The following is a 19,202-nucleotide window of genomic DNA, read 5'->3' on the forward strand; positions in this document are numbered from 1 at the left end:
TAAAGATAAAGTAAATCTACCTTGAACTGTTATGCTATTATTGACATTCCATTTAATTGAAAGGAAAGTATGCCAGTAGTAGTAGCAGTACACTCAAGGTGGAGTTCAATAGCTAAAAAGTCTATAAGAATTTCTAAGTTCACATTTCCACTGATCTTAAGCCATTTTTAAATTGAAAAACATTATCTCTACCCATCCTTAACATTTCTTTTGCACTTAATACAAGTGGAGCTTACAGTCACCTAAGGGGTCAGAAAATATACAAAAATAAGCATAACGCATGATGAATAAAAAGGGTGCTGTGTGAGGTCTGATGGGAGAAAAGTCACTATCACCTGGGGACTCAAAACAGACTTTGTGGAAGTGACTTTAAAAGATGAGTGAGAGTACCACAGAGATAGAAAAGATTAAAAAGAGAGGAGATATTGAAAGCTCAGAATGTGTATGGGGGAAACTGAATATTCTAGTTTGACTAGAAATAGAATTGAATATGGCATTAGAAAGTTAGGTTGGACCCAGCTTTTCAAGGTAAATAGTCATAGTAAAGCAAAGAATTTGTCTTTTATTCAGAAGGCATGAGTCCTACATTGAGGGCTCATGAGTCAAGGAGAAATATCAGCAGATCTGTGTGTAGAGATAAACTTGGGAGTCATGAATATATATTGAGGAAAAAGAGTTGAGGCAAGAAAATAATAGTTCAACTGCTAATGGAGTAGTGGGAATGGGAAGAGAGAGGAGATCATGAGGGCAAGAGATGGAATGAAAAGTCTCAAATGTTTTCGTTCCCCTTATTTCTCGTATCTAAGGATAACAATGAGGTTTTGGATATGGGAGATAGGGGTAATGATGATGTAGTCAAATTGTAAGGAATAGATTTGAGGGGAAATGATGAACTAGGTCTTAGACATATTGAGTCTCTGCCTGTGGGAAAAAGTTGGCAGAAGTCATGCAACCAAGCTGTTTGGAACTACTACAGATTTATTATTTGATCCAAACTGGACCCTCACCATAGCAAGCCAGTCCTTGTAGTCTTCCCTAATTGATTGTCCAATCCATTCACCATAGTAACTTCTAAACCTCTTTCCTCCTCAAGTCTTCCACACAACCCTCTTCTCTCACCTTCTTAGCTAAAGATTTTGCCTCATAATTTACTAAGGAAATCTAGGCCATTTGCCAAGAGACTGCTTCTTCTTATCTCATAACCTCTTGAAAGGAAGTGACTCTTGAAAGGAAGCCTTTTTGCCAAAGCCAATGACTTTCTTTGTAACACTAGGTATTTAAAGCTCTCATAACCTGATCTCATTTTACTATTCTGTCTTCTTACACATTATTCCCTCCACAGTTCAGCCAAGCAGACCTTTGTTTCTTATGCTGTGGTACATTTCATAATCTCAGTACTTTTGCAGTAGGTGGCTCCCATATGTGGGTTGTACCTCCGTACTCTGCCTCTTGTAACTCCTGGTTTCCTTCAGATTTGGCTTAAGAGCTTTCTTCTGAATGAGATCTCTCCTGGCCTTCCTAGCTGCTTAGTGACTTTCTCCCTCCCCCAATGTCTTTGTATTTCATTTAATTTTTGTTTTGATAAAGTGTTTGGCACATAATAGGTTCTTACACGCTTACTTGTTTGACAACCAAGTGAAATTGTCTTTTTTCCAGTTGGAGATTTGACTGTAGAGTTCAGAAAAAAGGGCTATAGAGATTTTGCATAGAAGTGATAGTTGAAACCATGGGAACTAATTAAATTGCCAAGGGAGAGCATACAAAAAGGGTAGGTTGAAGACTAGAATTTCTCCCATTTTGAAGTCAGAATGAGTACAAGGAGCTAGGAAAGAAGTAGAGAAAGGGTTAATTATAGAAAGGTAGGAGAATGTGGTAGTCCTGCATAGGAAGTAGGGAGGATGTCCTGCAAGTGAAAGAAGATGAGTACTTATTAAGAGTGAAATTACCTTCTTTTTTTTTTTTTTTTTTTTTTGTGGGGGTATGGTATTTTGAATCCCTCTCCCCCCACCTCCTTCTTTTTTCTGCTCAGAGATTCCTTGTTAGCTAGTTTGTTGGATGGAGTAAGAGCCTCTGGTAATCGAGATGTTTGTGTAAAAATGACATCCACACATAAAGGTCAGCGATGGGGATTGCTCAGCATGCCTGTGGATGAGGAAGTAGAAAGCCTTCACCTCAGGTTCTTAGCTACGCCTCCAAGTAAGTGCAGTTTCAAATCTTATTGCATTCTGCTATATATACACTCGCATGTATAATTTTTTTCTTTTTTCTAAATGCCCTACTAAACAGAATGGGAACCTACTTAATCCTTTTTTCCTCCCCTTTTCCCCATCTTTTTGCAGATGGCAACTTTGCTGATGCTGTATTCAGGTTCAATGCTAATATTTCCTACAGTGGAGTGCTGCATGCAGTAACACAGGATGTAAGCGTAAATAGCATGAATTCTTGATGGATAACTGTGGATGTTGGGGGAGAACAATTAACCAAGTATGTTCTCTACTAGGGTCTCTTCTCAGAAAACAAAGAGAAGCTGATCAACAACGCCATCACAGCATTGCTGTCACAGGAGGGTGATGTGGCTGCAACCAACGCTGAGCTGGAGAGCCAGTTCCAAGCTGTGAGGAGGCTCGTGGCTTCAAAGGCTGGCTTCCTGGCCTTTACCCAGCTTCCTAAGTGAGTCTGTTTATTATGTGGAATTAGAACAATATGTAGGACCGGTTGAACTGAAATGGAGCAACTTCCTTCTGTTGTGGCAAAAGTTTCTAGTTATTAAAAAATATTTCAAAATGAAAAATGTTTCTAACTCAAGATGTCCTGTATTTAACACATTAGCTACATGTGGTAGATCTTTAGGCAGTAGAAATGTGAGGTTTATGGTCTTGATACTGAAAAAATCTAGAGGTGGCACTATTATTCATTTTAGGAATGAACAACATAAAGTATTAGGTGGTGGTAATTTGGGACACCTCTGGCTTTTATTTCAAAAGATTTCGGGAGCGGCTTGGAGTGAAGGTGGTGAAAGCGCTCAAGAGGAGCCATGACGGTGTGACACATGCCTCTATTGATATGCTTTGTGCTCTCATGTGTGTAAGTTTTATTCTTTTTGAACTTTTCTTAAAGTTGCTGATCTGGGTTACTTGAAAATTTTTCACTCTTTAAAGACATAGCTTAGGAAGACTTCGTATACAAAGTGTTTCTTTGAAAACACAAGAATTAATTAGTGTTATGTAATCTTGAATTTTTTCATGAAAAGGGATAATAGTTCAGCTAGGAAGACAGTGGCCAAAAACTTTTTGTAGATATGTTGAGTAATTCAACAGAGATTTGAATTTGAGGATTCAAACAGTTAATATATCTATCCTGAATGAAAGTTTGCTGCTAATTCTAGCATTTCGTGAATTCTGTATCTGTGTGAGGAAATTGCTAATAAACTGTAAAGGACAGGTGATATAAATGTGAGCTGCTCTTTGCACTTACCCCTGTCGTTTGTGGTAATTATTCTATGAAGTCAGAAAAATCCTAGGAGATTATTTATCTTCTGCTTTTTTCTTTCATATTTGGGAGCTATCATTTTTAGGACATTTTTTTCCACGGGTTTCAAAAAGAACATTTTTATGAGTAAACTACAAAATGATAGCAAATGAGTCTGCTTCTAAATGATTTTTTTGTTAATTCATTTTAGCCTATGCATGATGACTATGACTTGAGGCAAGAGCAGTTGAACAAAGCATCTCTTCTTTCTTCAAAGAAGTTTCTGGAAAACTTATTAGAAAAATTTAATTCCCATGTGGTAAGTAGTGATCAAATTTTTATAAATAGGAAGAGTTATGCTTTTGGAAGGTTGTGTAAAAATGGAATATGTCTGCCCTTATCCCCCCTTCCACCTCGCAGCATCTGTTTAGCTCTTTGTGGCATGCAGAGCACTTGACATTGGTTTTCCTTTGCTTCTCACAACTTTGGAAGGTTAATGCTATTTCTTCTGTTTTGTAAAAGAGGAGACTGAGCCTGAGAGATTAAGTGACTTGCCCAGGGCCTCGCAAGTAAATGTCTAAGGCATACTCAAACCCAAGTCTCCTTTCTTCTGTGTGCAGTATCTATAATTGACTGATATGGTTTGTTAAACCTATTATTGTAATTCAGCCTCTGGATATGTTTGAGTTCGCCTCAGCAAGCAGTTAAGTGCCTGCTCTGTCTCCAGGCTAAGATAGTCCCCTCTTACATTTTTTGGGGAGAGAGGTGAGCAGAAGAGAGATAGTAGAGGTGTAATATACACACAGAAGTATAAGACAGGGTAATGTAAAGTGATTGTACAGTTGGGGAAGGGAGATTATATAATAACATTGCAGTCTCATTCACTTGCAGAAGATAGTTTTGAAAGGTTTTCAGCTTTACTTTAAAATTCTAGAAACATAAATCTTCTCCATCTAGTAGCAATCATAAAATCAAACTTCTAACTTTAGGAATTGAATTAATTGCGACTTACGTCTTTAATAGTAACAATTTTAAATTCTGTTGCAGGAAAAAAATGTACAAATAACCATAATTGTTGCAAGTGATAATGATTCATTTAATTTTTTTTAATTGCTTGAGTAGGTCTGATTGTCCATTCAGGTCCAGAGAGGTTTAGTTTTCTTGAAATTGCTGTTAATTTTTCTGCAGTATTTGTAGATTCCTTGGGCTTTGTTTTACATGTTACAGAATGACTCTTCATAGTGATCATGAAATCAGAAAATTAAATACTCTTCCAGCTTAGTTAAATGTCAGGAATTTTTCTTAAACAACTTCAGTGCATCTTTGAGAAGATCACAAAATAATGAATTACTTTGTTTTTCAGGATCATGGGACTGGTGCCCTAGTAATTAGTTCACTTTTGGACTTCCTTACCTTTGCCCTCTGTGCTCCATATAGCGAGACGACTGAAGGGCAACAATTTGATATGCTTTTGGAGATGGTTGCCTCCAATGGAAGAACCCTCTTTAAACTTTTTCAGGTGAGAGCTTGGCTTTTCTTCTTACTTCGTGACAGGCTTAGAAAAGCAGTATTTGGAGGCAACAGTATGATTTGATGTTTTCCAGTTTTAAGGAAAGATTGTGACATCTTCCTTCACAGTTTGTGTTGCAAAACCAATCCTTTGATTTGGAAATATAAATAAAATTAGCAGGCGTTTTCTGTAATGATGTGAAGTCACTGGTGACCCACTCTGGATGGTGGTTTTGCTGTTTCACACTTCATTCCCACTTTGAATAGTGTTAAAAATTAATTTCTACTCTATATTGTACTTTATAGGTACAGTGTTTTCATCAGTAAAATAATTCAGCCTTTCCCACCTGTGAAGTGCTTGCGCATTTTTCATGTAGTTTCCAGTACAGCAGATTTGGTTATCCGTTTGTTGTCTCTTAGGCTTACTCCTGCTCTTCCAGCAGTACAAGAACTTGATGGTTTTTGTGCTACTTTTTCTGTACAGATCACTGTTGGTGATGTCCTGTAGTCATTTATGCTTCCCCAAGAACCTCTCCATGGCCCTTGCAGGCACCGGCTATGCCAGGATCAACATTTCTTGCTTCATTCTCTTTTCCCAGTAGTCCTTCCACAAACTTTTTGCAGTGAAGTGTGTCCCAGGAATGATGACTTTACATCAAGTCAAAACATTTCTTTTCAGAAGTTAGTTTTATTCCTTAGCCATGACGGCTACACAATGTTATACCTGCTCCTGTTGCCCTTTCAGTGTGGGCTCTTCATTAATATTTAGCTCTGATGTAATTTTGCATAAAGTAATTTGTCAAAGTATAACATGTCAACAATAGATTTTATTTTATTTAGATTGTTAACACGTAACCGTACATCATCATGTCTTTTCAACTAGATGTTGATTATAGTTGAAGAAAAGTTGTGATTGATGGTTGACTCTTTTTCTTCCCAAAAGCACCCTTCCATGGCAATCATAAAAGGAGCTGGTTTGGTTATGAAGGCAATAATAGAGGTGAGAATAAAATCAAATAGTTTTCTCATTTATGTTGGTAGGGTCACAGAAACTGAATATATTTCCACCTGTGGTCGAAAAAAACATAGCAAAAGCATTTTACCTCTCTGCTGTAGACTTTCTTTTGGTGGTTGCAGCAAAGCAGAAGAGAAATTTAGCATCATTGGAGTGAAGAACAAATGAGTGAACTTTGCTCTCCCAGCAGGATTTTATTTTTATTAAAATGGACACAAAGGGAAAGCTCTGATGCCACTCATGTCTTCGTGGGTTTTCTTGGACATCCCATTAATATTTAGGTACATTAAAAGTTAGCTCTTTCTATAGAGACAATATACCTTTCCCTTTGCCCCCCAAATAAAAGCATTATGGTTCTATGTTAAAATTACTCTTAAAGTTTCTATTTGTGAAGACCAGGTAAAGGAAAAATATGGATTATTAGAACATGTCCTTTATTGATTATTTCCTTTTCAGGAGTGGTTATTTAAAGTTTCCTAGTAAGTAGGCTCAGTTCATTCAGTGAATATACTTAAGAGACCCTGCTGTGTCCTGTGGAAGATAAAAACTGGAAGATAGTTAGGTGGCATATCAGAGCCGCATATCAGAGACTTCAGGTCAGGGAGCCTTGAGTTCAAATCCTACCTCAAACACTTAATATCTCTGTGATGCTGGCTAAGTCACTTATCCTCTCTCAGCCACTGTTTTCTCATCTGTAAAATAAAGGTAATAATAGCACCTACCACATAAGATGAACTGCACTGAAATATTTAACTTTGCAAAACCTTAAAATATTACATAAATGCTAGCTGTTACTAGAAGAACATAGTTCCTGTCCCCCATTGGGCATACCATCTAGTAGGGGGAGCATTTAAAATCTACATGGATTCTATAACATTCTTGAATTTCAGAAACTTCTTCACCTGTGTCTAGAAAATGTAGTAGAGAATCTCTATACAGAGCAGTCAGGTATGATGAGGAAAAATAGACTTGGAATCAAGACCTGAGCTGGGGCTCAAATTTTCCTATTTATTACCTGTGTTCCCTGGAGCAAGTGAAAGAATCTAAGTAAGAAAGATCCTCAGTAGTCTTCAAGGCTAGAAATCCTTCTGACTAGAAATCCTTCTAAGGCACCCTTGCATCTGATTCATCAGCCTGCTTGAAGAGCCTAGGGATGGAGCCTTCATGATTTCTCAGTGCATCATCCCCTAGTTTTTATGAGCAGTGATAAGAATTGTTAGGGGTGTATGGAGTGTTTGGGGAGGACTGGCACCTCTGGTGTGAGAGCTTACTGAGCTTTTTTCAGGGCTACTCATCCACCTTTGGTGTCTGACTAGCACTCAACTCTCACCTCTGGCTTAGCACATGCAGTGACCACGCTCCAGTGAAGTGTCCAGGTTGAGGGTATTCTACAAGCCTCAAACCTGTTGGTAGATTAGTAGGGTGTCTACCTTCAAGCATGGTGAAAACTTCTTCCAGGTGGATGAGAACAGTTTGTTCCAACTGTCATACAGGGAGCTGAAGCAGGCGCTGTGGAGCACTTAGAGCTCAGTCACACCAGTCATCCAGACTTCAGTCTTGCATTGGACTTTGATGACTGTGGAAAAGAGAGTGAGGCTGATGACTTAGGTAACTCTGTGAATCCATTTTATGCACAAGTCAAAGCATCACCTTATGGTGTCATCAGTCCCCTGTAAAAATGAGTTCATTTGATTTGAACTCATTAAGGGAAGCTAAGGGACTTCTTTTCATCTTCTTCTATTGAGTTTCAGTTCTTTTTTAACCATTATTATTCCATACTTTCCAAGTTCATTTTCATTGGAAAAAAAGCAGAAACAAAACAAGAATGACAAAGTTCTGCCTTCTGTCATCAGTTATTTATTGTCCTGATTTGGTTGGCAGATACTGGACTTTGGTAGAATATCAATTTATGCCCATTTCACATTCATGTTTACACCTAAATTCAACCCCCTAGACATATGTACACATCTCTAGCCTGGACTCATGTAAGGCCAGGTCTTTGTTCAGCTTGCAAAGTATATGCCTCTGATTTCCCCTGCAGAACCAGAATAGCCAAGGATAGACATTACCATAGGAACAAAAAAAAGTATTCCTAATCCAAGCCTGGAAATATTTTCAGCTTACTTGCAAATGCCAGCAGCATCAGTATTAATTGGTCACCGTATGTGAAAGCAATAATAGAGCCTTAGTTTGGCTGTAGCACTGATATTTATTTGTGCTGATCCCTGACAGACATTTAAACTGCTTATCTGCTTTCGAGAACTGTGACTCCTTTTTTTTAATAAGTCTTTTGCCAAAGGAATTCTTAGTGTATACACTAAATCAAATATAGAAAGAAGAGGTGGTCATTGTCCATGGCAGTGCCCATCCTTCCCCCCCCCCCAGCCTCCTTCAGGAATTTACCCCTTCATTCTCTTTCTTCTTCCCTATTCTTCACTTCTTGCTCTGTCCACTGGCTCATTCTCATTGCCTACAAACACACTTCTGTGGTCTCAGTCTTTGAACTTTCATTTGACCCTGCCTTGCCCTTGCTCTCTCTTTCTGTATCTTTCATAGAAAAAAGCTGTGCTTATTACTTCTGCATCTTCACATTCTACTCCTTCTGCAACTCTTGCAATCTGGCCTTAACCTCTGATACTTGAATGAAATGTCTCCAAGTTGACCAGTGATCTCTTTACTAAATCAGATAGATTTTTTTTTCATAGCTAATCCTTCTTTACCTCCTTAAAATGTTTGATACTATCAAACACTTCTTTCTTCCGCATTATGTTCCCTCGATTTTGGTGGTATTAGTCGTGGTGCTAGTGTTTTGCACTGTTACCTCCTGATTTTCCCCTCATCTGTCTAGTTAATTCTTTGTCTCTTTTGTGGATCATCATTTGTGCCCAGCTTTTGCATGGGTATACCCAGCAACTTAATCCTGGGCCCACTTAAATTTTTGGAAACCTCATCAATTCATGTATATTCAACTGTCCTCGCTATGCAAATGGCATTCTAGTCTATGCATCCATCTTCATCTCCCCTGAGCTCCAGTCCTAAATCACTAGCTGTCTCCTGGATGTCTCCACCTAGATAGGACTGTAATTACCCCAAACTGAGCTCATTTCCCTGCTAAAAGAAAGAATACATGAAACTAAAACAAAGTCTCTTTCTAACTTTCACTTGCCTACCAGGGTTCCTCCTATCATTTAATTCACTGAGTAAACCTTACCTTTTCTTTATCCCCACCTCCAGTCATATTGCTAACCTTGTTGACTCATTCAGATCTCTCTTCTCTGTATCCTTTGACTGTCACCAGGTTCAGGTCCTCATAACCTCTTGCCCTATTGCATCAGCCTTCACATTTTACTTCCCTCCTTCTGGCATCCTCATTTTCCAGTCTAGCTGCTGCAGAGCTGCCAAGTTCATGCTACTAAAACATATGGATAAATGATCCTATCACTCATCTGCCCAGAAAGCTTTGGTGTATCTCTTATTTCTGAGATTCAGTAAAGCTCTTTCAGTCTGGTTCCAAGCTCTCTCTCCAGACATGTGCAATCACCCCCACTGTGTGCTCCGCCCCAGCCCCACTGAACCGTTAGCTCTTTAGAGCATACGATGTGGCAATGTTTTTGATTCCATGCCTTTGCAAGTGTATGTGCCAGGAACACTCATGCCTTACCACCACTTCTTGGGTTCTCTAGCTTCTTCAGAACTCAGCTCTAGTGTTATCTCTGACAGGAGGCCTTCCTAACTCCCCTCACTGAAAATGATCCTCTTTTCCCAAATGACTTTGTTTTTATATATGTGCATGTTTTCCCCCTAGTAGATGCCATGATGCCTAACACATAATAAGCACTTAATAAATGTGTGTCTTAGTGAATCAAGGATTGTAGTTGTAGTGAAAGTAACGTTCCAAATGTGTAGGGCTAAAAATCTGACAGGGAATCAAAATGAAACTTCAAGGTGCTCTGCTTCAAATCTGCCTTTGAAACTGTGTGAAGAAAATGTATTTTTCTTTGCTAGTAAATGTTTGTATTTGCATTCTAGTTATGTGGAGATTGGTAGGAACTGAGGTGACATTGGCCTGGGGAAGAGTGGAGGGGTAAAAATAAATGTGCAAAATATACTTCAAAAGCAGCAATATTCCAAAGAAAAACAGAAAATATTTTAAAATTTATGCTCCTGCTTTTCTTTTTGTTTAGATAATCAGAAGGTGCTCATTTTGTTCATGTATTCATGCGTGAGATATCATGGTACCTAATTTGCTTAAGATTGTAAAAATAAAATTTGTGAGCTAGAATAACTTAATAGAGTTCATCTTTCTGTGTTTCTAAAGGAAGGTGATAAAGAAATTGCTACCAAAATGCAAGAACTTGCACTTAGTGAAGGTGCCTTACCTCGACACTTACATACTGCAATGTTTACAATAAGCTCAGATCAAAGGATGCTTACAAATAGGTAAGTTTCTTTAAATTTGTTGTGACAGTCAGAAGCGTACACTTAAATCAGTCATGAATTTTAAAAAATTAAGCAAATGCAAATATTTCATTCTTAGGTTTTTGCCTCTCCCTTTCTTTCTGGGAGCATTGGACTGAAAGGATCTGTGTCTCAGCCCCATGGATATTGTTGGGAAATTAACGTTTTTATATGTGGTTTAGTAGCCTGTTGTCAGTCACAGAAACAGTAGGAGGACTAGAGACGTGGAAAGCATTCTTCAAAAAAGCTTCCAATATCTAGAGAAGCCATCTAGGTCTAGCAAATTTTCATTTCCTTGGGTGGTCTGTGTAAGCTGGTATCCCTTGACCTTTCCTGTTTTAAATATTGCCAGTCAAGTAGATGTTGTATCTTATTTCAATCAGTTATTTTGCTGATTAAGGAACCTTTTTCCTTATGAGTCATTTGAAGACCAATACATTGAATATCCCTCTGTTCTAAGCTCTAAACTTTACAAATCCTAGCTTCTTTAAACTATGCCCTTCTCTAAACTTTCTGTCTTTTCTAGCACCTCACACATTGCTTGGCACAGAAGTGTTTAATATGTTTAGTCTTGGTGTCTAGCTTTTTAATTATTTTACCCTTTTCTGTAGACCCTTTCTAGTTCCTTTATCCCTGTTAAGGTACATCCCCAAACCAGACAGTTTCACAGGGTATAAGAAAGTACTTCATTTCGATAGGCTTTTATCATGTTACCATGAGTAAAAGCATAGGTTGATGATTCATATTTAGTGTATAATACTTGACTGATTTTACTTTGATCCTTTCCTGTCCCTGTTAGCACAAATGCAGCTCCCTGTCCTTGGGGTTCTTGCCTTACACAGTTGCACTAATTAGCTTTTGTTGATGTTTAAAATAATTTGTGTCCGCCCTCAAATATCACTGAACTTAATTTCTACTTTGCATGAAAGAGGACAGTGCTGAGAGAGTTATTTCTGTTATCTACTATAGAAAAGGCAAACATTTTTCATAATAAGATGTCCTTAAGTAAAACTTGTAGTAAAAGTCTGTATTAAAAGTTTGTTGATTTTTAAATATTAGGCTATAATTAGTTATTTGCATCCACTAAGATAAACCTTAATACTAAAAAAACTGTCCAGCCATTGATGTTAGTGAAAATTGGGGAATAGTCTTAAATGAATTTGTTGTTATGATGTGGCGGTTTCCAAATTCGAGTTTATGAGTAAACTATTTTATTGACATATAGTATCTGCAACTAAGTATTGGTAACAGAACTACATTCGTTTCTGATTCTGTTGCTTGTGCTTTGTTCTTTCAGGAATAAATACATCATCCCCCTCATACAGAAGAGGTTCTAGACTACTTAATCATTTATCTTAACTTTATCAGTTAATCATTTTAGTTTATTGAAGATTGTAGTGATAGTTTAATTACTGTCTTAAAAGGAGGGGCAACTTTAGAACAATAAACTTTTTGGGGGCTGTATTAACAGCAGTCTAATGACTTTTAAAATTGTAGCCATATTTCTTATAATTACATGATATCTTGTTCTTAAAAATTCCTTTCTGTTCTAGCTGAGATAAAGCAGCAAACCTTTTTCAACGTCTGCTTTTTTCAGACAGCTAAGTAGACATTTAGTGGGCCTCTGGACAGCTGAAAATGCAACTGCTACAAATTTGTTGAAACGTATTTTGGTAAGTCAGATGAGACACTAAAAAGATCCATGTAGGTTGTAAAAATTTTTAATGAAAAATACTTCACATATTAAGTATATAAAGAAATCTTATTAGTAGAATATCATAATACTAAAAATAATAACTTTTGTCTTTAGTGTCTTACATTCATGTATTTCATTCTGTCTTTTGGTTTCATGCCATTCTTTTGAAATGAGATGGTTTTGTTTTGTGTTGTGAGTCTAGCCTCCAGGTTTGCTGGCATACTTGGACAGCACTGACCCAGTTCCTGAGAAGGATGCCGACCGGATGCATATTAGAGACAATGTGAAAATAGCAACTGTAAGTACAGAACAAAAAAAAGTCACTAACTCAAAAATGAGTTTAAGCTTAAACCTCTGTAATGTAGGACTACTGCTGTAAATTGGTTTGTGATTTTGAAGTTTATTGAAAAAGATCAGAAACTCCATGTAATTTACTTTTCAGTAACTAGATGGAGCCCTCACATAAAAGCAAAAAGTAGAGATATCTTTATATTTACCATTCTACATGATGAGGACCTTGGGGTGAGAGTCACGTTTTATTCCTGTTGGAATTCCCATAAGCCAGCATGATACCTTTTATGTAGTGGTGGCCAAGTAAATTCTGGGAAGGAGGCAGTAGGTAGACTATTACTCTTAGAAATCTTGAGCTAGAAGGCATTTCAGCTAGATCAGTGGTCTCCAAAATGGGAGCTTAGACCTGATCAACCCTAAAGGGCGTACAGTCAGTCAGAGAGGGGAAAAATGTGTCTTTTCCCTGAGGCAGCCAATAATTAAACTTCTATCACACAACCACTCTTAATCCTTGTCTTCGTGGTGCATACAGCACCATGTCACACAAGTACCATTATAAATCCTAGCCTCTAGCTCCTGCTCCCATGATCTCCTTATGGCTTGTACTTTGGAGCTACTGGTGACTAAGGGTCCTGCTTCCTCCCTTTTGTCTTGAGTGGGTCAGTGAATGGCATTGGATTAGCAGGCATGGATCGATGTGACAGATATAGGTCTTGATACTTTATCTTTCCCTCACAGATTAACCCCTTTTTCAAACTGGTATATTTCTATCAACGACACCATCTCCATCAATCATGTGTGTTCACAATCTAGAGCCATCTCTAACTCTTCACTCTTCCTTACCCTACATATACATTTAGCTGTCAGATTGGGCATTCCTGTCTCTACAACATCGCATAGATAAATTCCATTCTCTCTACTTATACAGTTACCACCCTGGGTCAGGCTTTCAGCACCCTTCTATTATAGTGGCCTCCCAATTGGTCTCCCTGGCCTCTCACCTTTTCTGATCTATCCTCCATATGGTTACCATTTTCCTAAAGAGCAAGTCTGACTGTCTCACTCTTCTGCTCATTAAACTGCACTGGTTCCCTATCAACTCTATAATCAAATATGTCTTTATTTTTATCTTTTAATTTTAATTTTTTGTGTATCAAAATTATAATTATTAATTCAATAGGATGTACATATTGCGAATAATATATGGCACACATATATTGGGAGTATGTGGTCAAAAATTTTTTACTAGTAAGGGTAAAAGATGTAGAGGTGACTGACCTAGATGACCTTTACCTTTTTGAGTTCATAGCCGTTTTGCCCGTGATAGAACTGTTATTTAAAAATGATTTTTCTTTATTGGAGGCAGTCATACTATTTTGAACATTTATATTAAAAGTACTCCTGTGATTGTAAGTTGTTATCTTTGTGTACATATTTAAGTAATGGGTTTCATCATTCCTTAGGACCAGTATGGCAAATTTAATAAAGTTCCTGAGTGGCAAAGACTGGCTGGAAAAGCTGCTAAAGAAGTTGAAAAATTTGCCAAAGAAAAAGTGGATCTTGTATTGATGCATTGGAGGGATAGAATGGGCATTGCCCAAAAAGAGGTAAAAAAAAAAGTCTATTCTGATCCTTTGTGGCTTCTCAGGGGGAAGATGCTAGTCAAATATTTCAGATTTTTGACAGCTCTGACTTAAGATAGAATTTTATTTGGTCAGTCCATTTAAAAATTTTTCTTTTCTTTCAACTCGAATCCTGATTTAGGACTGAATTTTACATTGAAAAAAATAACACATACAACGTGTCCCTTAGGTAATCTCACGCTGGCCGTAATATTTTATATAAGCTTACGTAAATAAGAAAGACACTATTTCTATATTGTTGGATAATTTTTCTTAGTATTTTCTCTAGTATCAGGATCAGAGCCAGTCTTTCTGTTAGTTCCATATTTTAACACATGTCTAAAGTCATCTTCATTTTTGTAACAACAGATGTTGTTTGTAGATTAGCTGTGCCCTTTTGACCATTTTTGTCCTGCCAGGACAGTCAAGGAGTGATATTAATGTATATAAATTGTATTGTCAGTATCCCTGACGAAAATGTTTCTTACAGTTACAAACTAAAGCTAATTTTGGTTTATTTATAGGTTTTAATCTGGGATCTTATGTCTTATTTTAGTTTGACTAATTGAATGCTTCCTGTTAGAGAAAGTTATCTTGTACACTGTGCCCATATGTGATGTGTTAGAGAGAGGGTGTGCTTCCAGGCCAGGAGGATCTGGGTTCCAAGCTTAAATCTGATCCCTAAAGGCTTTGTCATGTTTGGCCAGTCACCTACAACTCAGGGCTCCAGGCTGCTTTCTAAGACCAGAAGTGACAGAGTGAGAGGCTTTAGGAGAATGAGTTTCCTCACCTGGGAGTTGCCTGTACCCATGAAATAACACCCAGTCCCTCTTCCTGAGAAGTGTAAATAGACATATCCCCAGCCATGGCACCCTGAGCAACTCACTTCACCAGACCTTGCCCCAGTTTCCTCATCTGTAAAATAGGGATGATAACAGCACCCATCTCCCAGGGTTGTTGTGAGGATCAAATGAGATGATTATAAAGCACTTTGTATGGTGTGTGGCACATAGTAAGTGCTCTGTTAGCTATTATTCAATAAGTGTTTGTTTTGCCATTTTCCAATGCTCTCATTTATACTCTATTGTTTCCTCTATTTCTTTTTTTTTTTTTTTTTTACTCTTTGATCCATACTACTTTCTTTTTTTTCTTTTGATTGAGATGATGATGATGATGACTTTCCTGTTTTGACATACAAGACATTTTATAGCATCTCTGAGTGTGGAGAAATTTCTTATTTTGCACATTACTCAAATTTGTGAAAAATGAGGAAAATAAACACAAGCCCAGGGATAGAATAATGAAACAAGAATTTTTCAACTTGGGCTACCAAAGAATGAAAAATTATTAAAGCCAAAGTTGTTAAAGTTTGAAAATGAGTGACCAGCCTGTAAATCTTAATATACTAAAGTTATTTAGCTTCTTAGTTCTGTTGTTAGTTCATATTGTCTTAGTATATAATTGTTATTTACTTAATCTAGGCTAACAACAAGGGCTAACTTTTTAGGTTATTGTGTAGGAAGTGTGGATTTCAAAATTTAAACTACAACATTTCTCCCTCCATAGTATGTTGGTCTAGTGTAGAAACAAAACAAACCTTGAACTTTATTTTCATGTGATCAAGCCTAGAATAAAATGAGATCACATACTTGTTTAAACTACTTTGAGCAAGTTTTACTTTTGACAATAATTGGACTTGTTCTTTCTGTTAAAATTATTTCATAATGGTATCCTTATGAGAAAATTTGTATAATAGATGTTATTCTCATCATATCTTAGCTTGCTCTCTTGTTTTATTTCCTTTAAAAATATTCTTTTTTTTTTCTTTCTACTGAACACATTCAGGACAGAAACAATATGGTGAGTTTTAAGTTCCTGCAATTTATGTCAGTTGTTTTTAGCTGCCTGGCATGTGGAGTCTTGTTTTGGCAATCTTTGTCTTAGTGTGCCGTAGTCTCACTTCACATGTGTCTGGACCAAGTTATTTATCTCTCAGTCCCACCCATCCTTTGCAAGTTTTCTTGTCTCCTGAAAGAATGAAGCGGCCTTTTCTTTTCAAGTTTGTGATTTTTCCTATTAACTGTTTGCCAACATTTGTGCATAATTTACTACTATAAACTAATACAAATTTCATTAGTAGCAACCTCATAAAATTTGGGAAGTTTTTGGTTTTTAGTGATATTAGTCCATGATTTCTATGTTGAAAAATATATTGGCTCAGTTGTCAAGCATTCATGTTATTTGGTTTCTACTTAATGATACTTGTTTGTAGGTAAAGTTTTCATTTTAACGTATTTAATTTTCTCCAGTTAAATTTTTTAAAAAATTCACTAACTCCTTAGTGACCACTTTTCTGAGAGCTAAGGTAAAGTGTAGATTTAAATATGTACACTTCTGTGTCTTTCTGTATGGGAGAACTTAGCTTATGGTATAGCACCAGATTTGACTGATTTAATTTTTCTTTTAATTTCCTTTTTTTTTCCAGAATCTAAATCAAAAGCCAGTAATTCTTAGAAAGAGAAGACAGAGAATAAAAATTGAAGCCAACTGGGATCTTTTCTACTATAGGTAAATTTCAGATTATTTTTTCAATGTATATTAAACCAGCATAGGTGATATGTTATGACAGCTTTTTATTGGTATATTTTTGCTGTTTTGTAGATGTGTTTTTTAAAAAAAACAAATCAATGAACGTGCTTTTTAAACTAGGAATTGGAGCAATTATTCAAGCTTCTGTAACCATTAAGATTTATAATAAAGCCAGCATTTTTCCTCAGGAGTTAGCACTATAAAAATTCTTTCTTTCTTCACAAAGTAGGGAGATGACCAGTTGTTTCATTGTTTTATGAAATGGAGGCAATAAAGTTGGTGTGGTCTGCAAGTACTACCATGCTGACTCTAGTACCCAAGTTAACTAACTTATTATCTGTACCAATTATTACCCATATTGTTAAGAGTAGAGGGAGGAGAGAGGAGTTTTAGTAAAAACAAGTTTATTAAATACTTTCTGTGTGCAAGACAGTGTGCTAAGCATTGGGGGAGAGGAAGGGGCAGTGAGAATGGTGGAAGGTTGTACATTGATAAATGAAATATGCTCCCTGACCCAGGAGCATTATTATAGCCTAGTAAGGAACTCAGCTTCTCCCTTCTTCACTGTACTATCAGACTATATCTTGCCTATTAGAAGTTCCTAAAACATCTTTCTACCACTTAGAGGACTTTAAATGCTTTTCATTCTGTGAGTAGTGATTGGAAAATTGAATTGATAGTTAGATACAATTTATTGATGAGAGCTTGATTGCCTTTCCTTGTGGTTAGGTTCATGTTGTTCCACCTTCCTTGTCCTGTTTTCTGCTGTTACTCATAAAGTCTAACCCCTTTTTGAGGAGCTAAAGCAGAATTGGATGCTTGTAATTGTTCAACTCTGAGAGCCACAACAGAGAGATCTTTTCTGGGGAGAGAGGGTCATCATAGATATGATAATACACTATGGGCTTTTGTTTCAAAAGTAAGGGGCCCTAAAACCATCTTGGGCTTTGGGCCTTGTTGGGATGAGTACCAGCCCTCCCCTGAGACTATATACTGATGCCAACGCTGTCCATACCTTTTTCAGACGCTTACCTATGTCAGCCTCCAGTTAACTGGTTCTAGCACTAGATAGGGGGTTTTCTGAAAATCCTTGCACCCAGTTAGGCAACGATAGGCCTGTCTACATCTGAAGTCACCTCTAGTAGAACCAGAGTTCCATATCCCTCTGACAGGGCCTGTCTTTCATATACTTCCCAGGCCAAGATTTCTGGTTACCAACCTAAAGTCTTATTTCTGACAACTAGACTTTCTGTAGGTTGTAGTAGCTTTATGAACATGCTTTATAAATTGATGAAAACATAGTATTCATAATTTCATTTTAATTGGTTTGAAACTTTAACCAAGGATTCACAGAATTTTCCTTTAATTTTTACACCAATGTGGATCAGTATTTGACATTGCCTTACTGGTTACAGTAAAGGTTTCATTTTACTGTGATGTTTATAAATTTTCATTGTATATCAACTTCTTTAAAATATATATATATATATTTTTTTTTTTTAGGTTTCTTCAAGACCATGCCAGGTCAAATTTAATTTGGAACTTTAAAACACGAGAAGAACTGAGAGACTGTCTTGAATCTGAGATGAGGGCATTTAATATAGACAGAGAACTTGGTAGTGCTAATGTAATCTCATGGAACCATCATGAATTTGAGGTAAACTTTTATTCTTTGGGGCTTTTAATTGTACAAAAATAATTTAATTCAATGTACTTGGAAATTAGTTAGTGGCTTTTTTAGCTATGTACTTTACACTCACCCTCCTTAATGGAATATTTACAGATAGTTGTCTTTTAGAGGAAATTTTTTTTCCCCTTAGCCTGAAATGCTGTTTCGTGAATTTACTTGCAGCAGGTCTTATATTTGAATAGCCAAAGAATTTAGAATAAGAGTGAGGCTGTGAGACAGTAAGAATTTAAATATACCTGTACATTTTTGGTCCATTAATTAGCTGCTTTTTTTCTTCTTTGCTTTATTTTTGCTTTCCTCACTATTGAATTTTCTTTTCTGAAGCATGCTTTAACCCTTCCCTCTCTTTCCCATGGCTTGCTTAAGTTTTCATGGTAACTTGCAAACAAACTACAGACATTTTCAGGCAGTAATGTTCTCTTCAACTGTGGTTTGAAGAGCAGGAAAGAAGTTAGGAGAGGTGGTTGTATTTGATGTTCCCAGGCTTGTGTCCTAGCAAAGACTTCAGGGTACACTTGTGATTTTTACCATCATTTGGATATGCTGAAGCAATTTAACTCAAATGAAAACTAGTGCATTTTTCATAGTTTGGTTTTTTTTTCCTGTGATTTTTTTTTTTACCGTATTTTATCTTATTCATTGAGTAGAGGTTTTAAACAAGGGCAGGGAAAGCTTCGTTTAATAATAACTTAAATTTTTTCAAGACCTTTGTTGAAACAGTGTGGTAGATTTTCTATTGAGCCTTCTTCACTGTGTGACATAAAGAACTATTTTAAAGACAGGCTTCACACTTTGAAATTTCCTTAGGCCCTGCAAATTATGCCTATAAATTTGAAATAGTAAGCTTTGTTAGGTGTATTTTTG

General features: G+C 36.8%; 1 protein-coding gene across 6 annotated transcripts in view; it reads left to right on the plus strand.

Moving 5' to 3' along the window:
- DNAJC13 (DnaJ heat shock protein family (Hsp40) member C13) overlaps nt 1–19,202 on the plus strand; it is a 122,866-nt gene that overhangs the window by 32,177 nt on the left and 71,487 nt on the right. For 5 of the 6 annotated variants that reach the window (XR_011976605.1, XM_072651331.1, XM_072651329.1 and 2 more), the window contains 14 exons: nt 2,030–2,196; nt 2,340–2,419; nt 2,501–2,670; nt 2,985–3,084; nt 3,680–3,787; nt 4,832–4,987; nt 5,921–5,977; nt 10,311–10,432; nt 12,048–12,123; nt 12,349–12,444; nt 13,901–14,044; nt 15,905–15,919; nt 16,545–16,627; nt 18,152–18,305. Coding sequence is in view for 5 of the 6 variants with exons in the window: in XM_072651331.1 (XP_072507432.1) it covers nt 2,030–2,196; nt 2,340–2,419; nt 2,501–2,670; nt 2,985–3,084; nt 3,680–3,787; nt 4,832–4,987; nt 5,921–5,977; nt 10,311–10,432; nt 12,048–12,123; nt 12,349–12,444; nt 13,901–14,044; nt 15,905–15,919; nt 16,545–16,627; nt 18,152–18,305 (1,528 nt within the window). In the remaining variant the exon portion in view is untranslated. The remainder of the gene's footprint in view (nt 1–2,029; nt 2,197–2,339; nt 2,420–2,500; nt 2,671–2,984; nt 3,085–3,679; nt 3,788–4,831; nt 4,988–5,920; nt 5,978–10,310; nt 10,433–12,047; nt 12,124–12,348; nt 12,445–13,900; nt 14,045–15,904; nt 15,920–16,544; nt 16,628–18,151; nt 18,306–19,202) is intronic. The other variant, XM_072651328.1, reaches the window with a different exon arrangement.

The sequence above is a fragment of the Notamacropus eugenii genome, chromosome 3, assembly GCF_028372415.1.
Source record: "Notamacropus eugenii isolate mMacEug1 chromosome 3, mMacEug1.pri_v2, whole genome shotgun sequence".
Lineage (NCBI taxonomy): Eukaryota > Metazoa > Chordata > Mammalia > Diprotodontia > Macropodidae > Notamacropus > Notamacropus eugenii.